The sequence below is a fragment of the Oncorhynchus clarkii genome, unplaced genomic scaffold (genome assembly GCF_045791955.1).
Source record: "Oncorhynchus clarkii lewisi isolate Uvic-CL-2024 unplaced genomic scaffold, UVic_Ocla_1.0 unplaced_contig_12474_pilon_pilon, whole genome shotgun sequence".
In the NCBI taxonomy this organism is placed as follows: Eukaryota; Metazoa; Chordata; class Actinopteri; order Salmoniformes; family Salmonidae; genus Oncorhynchus; species Oncorhynchus clarkii.
The window spans coordinates 1-10,090 of record NW_027258842.1 but is presented as its reverse complement, the minus strand read 5'-3'; the positions used below and the strand labels follow the sequence as shown (position 1 = coordinate 10,090).

Below are 10,090 nucleotides of genomic sequence, written 5' to 3'. Positions count from 1 at the left end.
TTAAAAGAGAACAGCTTGATTTGTGCTGGATTCATTTGAGAGTAAACTTATTTAATCACCAGATTGCGCCGCCTTGACTTTTTCCCACATGTATTCTCAATCATACTGTAGCATCCGAGACATGCTGCGGGAACTTTGGTGACTAAAGTATTTTCTAAACCTCCCGCGTTGGGCTGGATGTGTCAATGTGTACTTCATACATGCATGATCTAGGAGAAGAATTACAGGTTTACCTAAAAAAACAATCACGAAATCCCTAGTGTGAACACGACTGTGAATAAAGATGACGGAAGGTCCCCATGTTTAAATGTAGTGTAAAGGCAATTTTTATTTGACAGAATGGTCATCATTTGCGACCCCCCCCCCATCCCATCCCATAATTATATGAAGTACAACAATTTACTCTAGCAACAACATGGATAATAAAACGAATAAAAGTATGAGTGTTATGAACATAGACCTACGTAAAACATGAAACTTAACCGATCAAGTCCTCCCGACATTTCATTAATCTCAGATCAAAGCTTTAAAAAAAAAAAAAATCTAAGAAAAACATTACAAATCTGACAGAGTATTTAAAAAGTTCTGTAGGTGTTGACACATCATCTAGACACAGACAACAGAAGAAAAAAAACAAACAAAGACCTCGCGGGCTTTCAGGATCGATGCAGTAGTTCTGGAAAACCTCAGAGCTACAACACAGTTGCACCGAGAGACGCTGGGTTCTGTTCTGATACATTATATTCAAGTGTTAAAAACATTTCCTTCATCTAGACATGTACAAAAATGGACAGGGGACAGAAACCGTGAAACTCAAGCCAGAAAGGGTGTCTCAGCTGGATGAATCAGGGACGGGTTCTGTCCGATCCCTCAGCTCAGAGATCAGTGACAGTAGAGTTTAGATGTCCTGTCTTGACAGATTTGGAAGCTTTTGAGAGAAATCGCTGTGGAGGAGAATAGAGAGATTAAAAACTGTACTGCATGTACAGAAGATCAAAATACGAGAATTCAAAAAAGTCAAGTCTGTCTTGGAGATAAGTGGGTGGGTGGGTGGGGGGGATATAATGTAGAATTAAGCGGAACATCCCTTTTAGTTTCCCCCAATCACTTGCACATTTTTTCAGATGCAATTGGCACATTTTTCAAAACTCGTGTAAAAATTGTAACACTTGTAATGCCCCCCCCCTTAGATTCAGAGTCTTTGCACAATCATTTGCATTTCACTCATCCAAAAAAATCTAAGTTCTGTGAAACACCATGAGAACATTTAGTCCCCAACATCAGATAATGACAGGCTCACCATTTTCAGTCATTTTAAAACTACCATTTAATCCAATAGCAAACAAAATACAAGATACACATTTCAAAAATGTTATTTTGACATGCTGAAGAATAGATGGTATATTTTTTTTTTACCCCCCCATACAGTATTTGACTAGAACTTGACAATTGTTTTTATTTTTATAAATATGTATCCAAATGGCGGGTTGTGAGCAGGTTAAGGAATATGTCGGTCTTAGTTTCATTGTCGTTATATAGTACATACTGTATGTAGGACAAATGATCAGAAGGGGTATTGTAAAGCAGTCAGCTACTGTAAAAAATAATGAAACAGCCTGGCGTTACGCCATTTCTGCCCCATGCAACACTGAACAAGATCACCTTCCCAACATGACTCCGTCAACCGATACGGTAATCACACAACCTCTGCTTGAAATGCATCCGCTTTCAGTGACATTCAGGCGAGTTGGAATATATTATGTACAACCCAGGTGTGTTTCACCAGTACAGTGTACACCAATTCTAAAGTGGTAGCATAGCGTTGACTGCCCACTGTGTCCTACTGAAGCACACTGGCTGGTTGAGGAGGATGTAGAATTTACAGCCGCATCCCATATATCATATGATTTTTTACCTTCCAACAAATTTGTCAAATTGATACATAAAAAAGGTAAAACTATTGACTTTTAGTGTTCAAGCAGTTATCAAACTATATCATGTTAAACTTAAAAATGGGCACGTCAATCAGTTGAGCAGGTTGATTATGACGACAAATAAGAACAAAATGTAAAAGTGAATATTGCATTTTGAAAAGCAGATACTCAAAGATTGAATATGTAGCCAACCTGAAAGTGATTTGGTGCAGTGAACAAAGCGATTGTTTGTTTGAAAAATGTGCGTGGAGTTAAACATGAGCCGTTTTAAATGTGCTTTTGAGTCGTGAAAATTACACCAAAGTGATAAAAAAAAAAAAAACGTTGTTTTTAAATGAAACTTCCCATAAAGAGTGTAGAACAAAAGCCAGCAGATTAATGTTAAAGAGGATAGAAGACATTGAACAAACATGGATGGGTGACAATGGTCTATTGCAGCCGTTTCATCTCAACATCAAATCATTTCTAATTAACAATTAAGTCCCTTACTGTGATTGTCAAAAAGAAAACAAAAAATAGCTTATTCGTAAAAGAGCAATTTCACAAGCAAGAATTTTGCTTGGACTGTCTGGGAGTTGTCTGACTGGGGAGGGGAATCCGAAAACTAGCTGTTATTGGCTGAGAGGTTTGGAACACTCTTATTGGTCTATCAACTGATCACATTTGGTGAGGTGTGGGAATTGAATAAATAAATGTGAGGCAATATTAAAACTGACCCCCCCCCCCCCCAGCAACACACAGTCCAGTTCAACGAAGTGTTTGTTTGATCTTCAATACATTTTTTTAAATTGCTCCTCACAAGATGGTTAGGCCAACCGAACCAGTCCAGGCTCTCAGTTGCACTCTTGGTTAGCGACTTAGCATGTTGAGCCTCGCTGTTATGGGGTTTAAATAAAACATTCCTTCATTCAGAACTGGCAATAGAGGTGGATTCAATGTTGACAAAAATCCTTCTAAAATAGAATGTAGAGTTAGATGGGGGTCTCCTGAGTGCCGCAGCGGTCTAAGGCACTGCATCTCAGTGCTAGAGGCGTCACTAAAGACCCTGGTTTGATTCCAGGCTGTATCACAACCGGCCGTGATAGGGCCACCATTGTAAATAAGAATTTGTTCTTAAAACAGACTTGCCCAGTTAAATGAATAAATGTTAAAAATGGTCACAGAGAAAAGGAACAGTCTAATCCAGGTGTCCACGATAGCATGCTAAGCTTTCACTTAAACATATCACCACTCTGTTGAATAGAAAACCTGGTGCTATTCTCTCACTGGACAAACAGAAAGACGTCGCCACTCATCTTTGATTGGCTTGTGTGTTGCTGGGTCGATGACTGGTTGGGTAGGTGATAACCTAGGAAATGGGGTTGGAAATTACCGAAAATTCAGAATAGGTGCTGGCGACAGAGTTAACGCTGATGTTACGGTGTGAGGCGGGGCTTTGGGCCGGGTTCCTTAACACACCGCTCAGAGCCATGCCGTTCAGGTGGGAGATGTTCTCTTTGTTCCTCTCCACCATACGGGGCGTTCTTCCAACACAACTCGGGGTCCTCAGAGGAAGCTATCAGGGCGGTGATAGAAGAGAGAGTTCATTTCTTAAAGCCGATAAAAACAATTTTAAACGTAATTCTCTGTGCTTGAACACAGACGCTAAGTGCACTACTAACCTTGCTGGCAGACATGGGTAGTCTGAGGACCGGAGACTGACACAAGGTTCCTCCGAAGGCAGAACGTAAGGTGCCGTTAGGAGTAGAGCCGTAGATACTGCTAGTGGCATTGAGCTAAGAAAACGAAAATAAACAAACACATTAAGTCACAATGACAATGGCTTTATTGTAGAGAACAGTGAAGTACTTCAGTCCTCCCGTTTATTTTTATTTATTTTTATAAATTATTTATTTTTATAAATTATGAATAAACTAAAACTGACAATGGTAATATATTTCTAAAATTTAAAAACAGTTTGAATTTGATCCCCCCCCAAAAAAACAACCACAATAGTGACTAATAAATTAAAATGAAAACAGAAGAACAGGTGATTTGACCTTTCTTGCTTTGCCAGGCGTAGGGGTCCCTGCAAGGCGTCTTTTGGAGGGGGTTCGTTGAGCAGTACCGTACAGCAGGTCATGTTCCATCTGCTGGTTCTTCTTCAGTTGCTGTTTCACAGATCACAGTCAATATTCTCATCCCGAACCAGTTTCTGTTAGTTTCACAGATCACAGTCAATATTCTCATCCCGAACCAGTTTCTGTTAGTTTCACAGATCACAGTCAATATTCTCATCCCGAACCAGATTCTGTTCATTTCACAGTCAATATTCTCATCCCGAACCAGATTCACTCATTACTAGAGAAGTAGTTAAGAGGTCTCTGTTTGAATACTTTTGACCCCCCCCCCCCCCCTCCTCCTCCTCACTGATCCGATCACAACATGATTGGGGAAAGCAGTGTCAAGACAGTGATTGCAATCTAAGTCAACGTTTATTTAATCGCGTCTGATCAATGATTAGCTCAAGGAAGGAAGGAAGCACATTAAGAGCATTGAAACAAGGCCTTTAAAAACCGTACCCTCTCATTCTTCCCTCTCTCCTTCTCCAGTCGCAGTAGTTCCCACTGTTCCTCAACGTACTGGAGGAACCGCTGTCCGTTAACCAGGAACTCCCTGTACTGCTCCTCTTCCCATAGATCTACCTGGGTCTTCAGGCTCTTCTCCAACTGGAACACACGAGAGAACATGCTTCAAGTTAATATGCCTGCAAATAAAAAAAATAAAAATACAGCAAGAAATATAGAACCAAAAACAAGCCAGTATTCAGACAGACCGTTGGGTAGAGGAACTAACGAATGAACATTCAAATCACAACTTATCGTCACCTTTGGCAGGCTTTTCTGCAGCTCGGCCCTCTGCTTCTCCTCTTTGAGTAGGTTCCCTCCTCGGTTGTTGAATCTAGAAGGATCCGTCACCTTTTTCTGCGGAGAGTTGAACCTTGTGTTTATAATACCGTCACTTGAACACACACCAAGGGCAGGACCAAACAGTTGACTCAAATGGCACAAACGATACAGGAAACATCAATGTAATCTTGCAGTGTGATTTACTATGAAACGTTTCGACAATATGTATTATTTCGTTTGCACTACAAATTTTGTTGTTGTTGTTGCCTAATATCTGTAAACAAGAACACGTCTCATAATCATCAGTAAAATGCTCGCCTCCAGTTGTAGGAACAGAGTCCAGCTGTCTTGCCACCTGGTTACTCCTTCAAACAGCTCCCTGTGGTCTTCATAATGCTTCTTCAGACTCAGCAGCTCCGCCTCATGTAGGTTGAGCAGCTCCACGGTGTAGTCAACTGAGGGGAGACATTTATTGTACCAAATCTCACTAGGACAACCAGGGTTGTGTTCACACGTTCATTAGTCACCAAATGGAAAAAAAACTGGCTGAAACAAGGTGGATCAATCTGTACTACCGTCCAATTAGAAACGTGAATTTTAGCAGTCCGTCGCAAAATGTGTTGCTACCGTGTACCCTAATGAACGACACAACCCAGTACATTACGGTCAAAAAGGTCAAACTATAAGACAGTACTTTAAAAATGATCCACTAATAAATAGACACGGCAATAGACAACCGACCGTCATAGTAGGGTGTGAAGGCCCGTCTCTGCGCCAGGCTGTAGAAACATCTCTCCCAGAACAGAGACACCTCGGCCCTGATGGCTCCTATCACATTCTTCATGTTCTTCATTTTGAGCTCATCCAGGCGCCGGCACTCTGCTTCCAACTGCAGGAAGGAACTCGCAAACGTCAGTCAGTAAAAACCAATCAATTACGGTTCTGACATTCCATTCAAACCTTAGTGATAAGACACTATTCAGGCTATGAGGCTATGATTGGTTATAGGCTTTCTGAAAGCATCCCCCTGCCACTGTAAAACATGTAAGGTAAATTAATGTAATTCAACGTTTTCCTGAATATAACTGTATCGAGCCCCTTGCATCTTCCACTATACCAAAGACTTTTAGGCCTCTATATTTCACTGCAAGTATGTCCATATCGGATCAGCTTGACAGGTTAGGTACATAATTACGAGAAGAGTGCCATAGCTGTGAGAAATACAAAATACATTTAAAAAAATAAAATAAAAATGCTCACAGCGTCCATGTTTCTCTTCCTGGACTGGACCATGTGATCAGACATGCCCTCTCGTTCCTCCTGGAGGACGTGCAGTCTCTCCCATAGCTCCTGGATCTTACTGCGGTAGGAGTTACACACCAACTCATTCTCGGTCTTACGATCCTCCAGCTGAGAATTACACAACGAGACCGTCAAGGAAATACCATTCATATAAAATGTACACATACTGTAGTTACATCATTAGGACGCTAGGAGTATCAAATGTATAACGTTCAGATAGAAAGACGTTACATAGAACAAACATTCCTCTGACGTAGAAAGACATTACATAGAACAAACATTCCTCTCCGACGAAGAACAAACATTCCTCTGACGTAGAAAGACGTTACGTAGAACAAACATTCCTCTCCGACGTAGAACAAACATTCCTCTCTGACGTAGAAAGACGTTACGTAGAACAAACATTCCTCTCCGACGTAGAACAAACATTCCTCTCCGACGTAGAACAAACATTCCTCTCCGACGTAGAACAAACATTCCTCTCCGACGTAGAACAAACATTCCTTCTCCGACGTAGAACAAACATTCCTTCTCCGACGTAGAACAAACATTCCTTCTCCGACGTAGAACAAACATTCCTCTCCGACGTAGAACAAACATTCCTTCTCCGACGTAGAACAAACATTCCTTCTCCGACGTAGAACAAACATTCCTTCTCCGACGTAGAACAAACATTCCTTCTCCGACGTAGAACAAACATTCCTTCTCCGACGTAGAACAAACATTCCTTCTCCGACGTAGAACAAACTTTCCTTCTCCGACGTAGAACAAACATTCCTTCTCCGACGTAGAACAAACATTCCTTCTCCGACGTAGAACAAACATTCCTCTCCGACGTAGAACAAACATTCCTCTCCGACGTAGAACAAACATTCCTCTCCGACGTAGAACAAACATTCCTCTCCGACGTAGAACAAACATTCCTTCTCCGACGTAGAACAAACATTCCTCTCCGACGTAGAACAAACATTCCTTCTCCGACGTAGAACAAACATTCCTTCTCCGACGTAGAACAAACATTCCTTCTCCGACGTAGAACAAACATTCCTTCTCCGACGTAGAACAAACATTCCTTCTCCGACGTAGAACAAACATTCCTTCTCCGACGTAGAACAAACATTCCTTCTCCGACGTAGAACAAACATTCCTTCTCCGACGTAGAACAAACATTCCTTCTCCGACGTAGAACAAACATTCCTTCTCCGACGTAGAACAAACATTCCTCCTCCGACGTAGAACAAACATTCCTCCTCCGACGTAGAACAAACATTCCTCTCCGACGTAGAACAAACATTCCTCTCCGACGTAGAACAAACATTCCTCTCCGACGTAGAACAAACATTCCTCTCCGACGTAGAACAAACATTCCTCTCCGACGTAGAACAAACATTCCTCTCCGACGTAGAATAAAGAATCACGACGGACTCTATTCACGACGTAACGGAACAGACTTGGTTCCTGACCTGTCCCAGCAGCAGTCGGAGAGCTGTGATGTTGTCGCCGGACAGACAGAAGGCCTCCTCGTCCTCACACACCACGTCCCTCTCAAAGCTGGTGTCTGGCAGCTGGTCCAGCTCCTCCATACACACAACGATCTGACGCTTGATACCCACAAACTCACCGTGGCGACGATCCTGGAATATACAATGGAGAGGAGAGAGAGAGAGAGACTAAGTTGAGGATTATGCTATCTTGATGTAATTTACATTCATTCAGACAAACCCTCTCCAGTCTTACGTAACCTACGTGGATAGAAGGCTTCCTTGCCGTTAAACTAAGGGGTAACTATATCTCTGCATTTGATCACCACACGCCTATATTCAAACTTAAGAGTTACAATTCTCAAATGCACCTCAAAAGTAACTTAAGAGTCTTGTGCTTTAAACCCAACGTGTCCCACCGTAAAACCGGCGCGTTTTGAACTTTAACCCCATTTAAAAAAAACGTGTGTCTAAGTTAAAGACTTCTGGGTTGCACCATTGGGATTCAACTACTTCCGCATCCGTAGATAATCAACAGACGTGTGATGAACGGGGGGGGGCTGAGCTAGAGCGGTGTTTGTGAGACAAGGGCAGATCCCAAAGGGGCCCCGGGTCATTTATACAAAACAGTATGTAGAGTCCAAACGGTTTGAGCTACAAACTATTCAAATGGGTCGATAGAGAATGACAAGCTGAGACTCACAAAACACCTAACATGCTTTTCTCTATGACTGTGTCTATACTGTAAGGGGTTCTTCTACATAGAAGATCATAGGAAATCCCAGGACATAGTGTCTATAATACTGTAAGGGGTTCTTCTACATAGATCATAGGAAATCCCAGGACATAGTGTCTATAATACTGTAGGGGGTTCTTCTACATAGACTATAGGAAATCCCAGGACATAGTGTCTATAATACTGTAAGGGGTTCTTCTACATAGATCATAGTACATCCCAGGACATAGTGTCTATAATACTGTAAGGGGTTCTTCTACATAGATCATAGGAAATCCCAGGACATAGTGTCTATAATACTGTAAGGGGTTCTTCTACATAGACTATAGGAAATCCCAGGACATAGTGTCTATAATACTGTAAGGGGTTCTTCTACATAGATCATAGTACATCCCAGGACATAGTGTCTATAATACTGTAATAAGCTCACATAGTTGCCATCAAACTACAAACAGTAGTCACTGACCAGTTGGATATTAATTTCCCACTGAACAAACCATTTCTGTATTTACAGGATTCATATAAATTATTTTTTATCCAGTTTTTGCTTTGGTTGACCTTTAATTTTTATGTAGACATTTGCCAATAAAACTCATGAATGCAACAGTTTATGTCCACTAGTTTTGTGTTCTACTTGTAGCCCTGGTTGTCCTTTTTAAAGAACATGGTAAAACACTTCATTGTGAGGCTCAATATAAAGGCTGGACATGAAGATAAATGAAAGGACATTTTTTTTCTGTGGTCTCAGGACTGATAGGGTTAAGTTACAGCCCCAGTCACTGAGAATTTCTGATTTTCTATTAAGCAACTTGTGATCCATATTTAATTTCAGAGTCTGCGAGTACAATTTTATGGCCCTGAATTTTCCCATTTCAGAGCCACAAACTGACCAAGGAAAAACTAACTCCTGGTGGTAAAAATACTGGCTACATTCTAGGAAAATGATGAACAATGAAGCATTTACATGCCTTCTCTTTAGTGAGATCGCTGAGGTAAGAGCGATAGCTGTCCAGTTGCTCCAGGGAAGGGACCGTGTCCATGTCGATACAGAAGGGGACTGAACACATGATGTCACACAGCTCCCGGTCCTGCTTGGACAGTCTCTTCAGCTCCTTAACCCTCTGACTCTTCTGTTTCATCATCACCTCCAGGCGTGACCGGATGTCCTTCTCCAGCTGTAGCATCGTCCTCCCCTCGTCCTCCTATAAAACACATCAAGACGGGTTGAGAGGAACGTTAGCAAGCTGCAGCATGGTCTTTCTATAAAACACATCAAGACGGGTTGAGAGGAACGTTAGCAAACTGCAGCATGGTCCTCCTATAAAACACATCAAGATGGGTTGAGAGGAACGTTAGCAAGCTGCAGCATGGTCCTCCTATAAAACACATCAAGACGGGTTGAGAGGAACGTTAGCAAGCTGCAGCATGGTCCTCCTATAAAACACATCAAGACGGGTTGAGAGGAACGTTAGCAAGCTGCAGCATGGTCCTCCTATAAAACACATCAAGACGGGTTGAGAGGAACGTTAGCAAGCTGCAGCATGGTCCTCCTATAAAACACATCAAGACGGGTTGAGAGGAACGTTAGCAAGCTGCAGCATGGTCCTCCTATAAAACACATCAAGACGGGTTGAGAGGAACGTTAGCAAGCTGCAGCATGGTCTTTCTATAAAACACATCAAGACGGGTTGAGAGGAACGTTAGCAATATTTGTAATTCCTTTATTTAACCAGGAAAGTAACATTGAGA

The 10,090-nt window shown here is 41.8% G+C and overlaps 1 protein-coding gene across 1 annotated transcript; it reads right to left on the bottom strand.

The window, feature by feature from the left end:
- Nucleotides 1-302: 302 nt before the first annotated feature.
- LOC139398802 (protein regulator of cytokinesis 1-like) lies at nt 303-9,539 on the bottom strand. The gene is made up of 11 exons (XM_071144581.1): nt 9,310-9,539; nt 7,588-7,758; nt 6,083-6,232; nt 5,564-5,711; nt 5,141-5,277; nt 4,802-4,897; nt 4,496-4,642; nt 3,974-4,084; nt 3,596-3,709; nt 3,307-3,489; nt 303-944 (listed from the first exon to the last, which is right to left on the bottom strand). The coding sequence occupies exons 1-11, from the start codon at nt 9,523-9,525 to the stop codon at nt 876-878; spliced, it is 1,542 nt and encodes a 513-aa protein (XP_071000682.1). The 5' UTR covers nt 9,526-9,539; the 3' UTR covers nt 303-875.
- Between the last annotated feature and the right edge of the window lie 551 nt (nt 9,540-10,090).

Bases quoted from the DNA above. Each gene is read 5' to 3' on its own strand.
- LOC139398802 (XM_071144581.1), bottom strand. From the start codon at position 9,525: ATGCTACAGCTGGAGAAGGACATCCGGTCACGCCTGGAGGTGATGATG. The intron at 5,278-5,563 runs GTCGGTTGTCTA...GTCTCCCCTCAG, and splicing joins CTTCACACCCTACTATGACG to TTGACTACACCGTGGAGCTG. The intron at 3,490-3,595 runs GTTAGTAGTGCA...CCGCCCTGATAG, and splicing joins TACCCATGTCTGCCAGCAAG to CTTCCTCTGAGGACCCCGAG.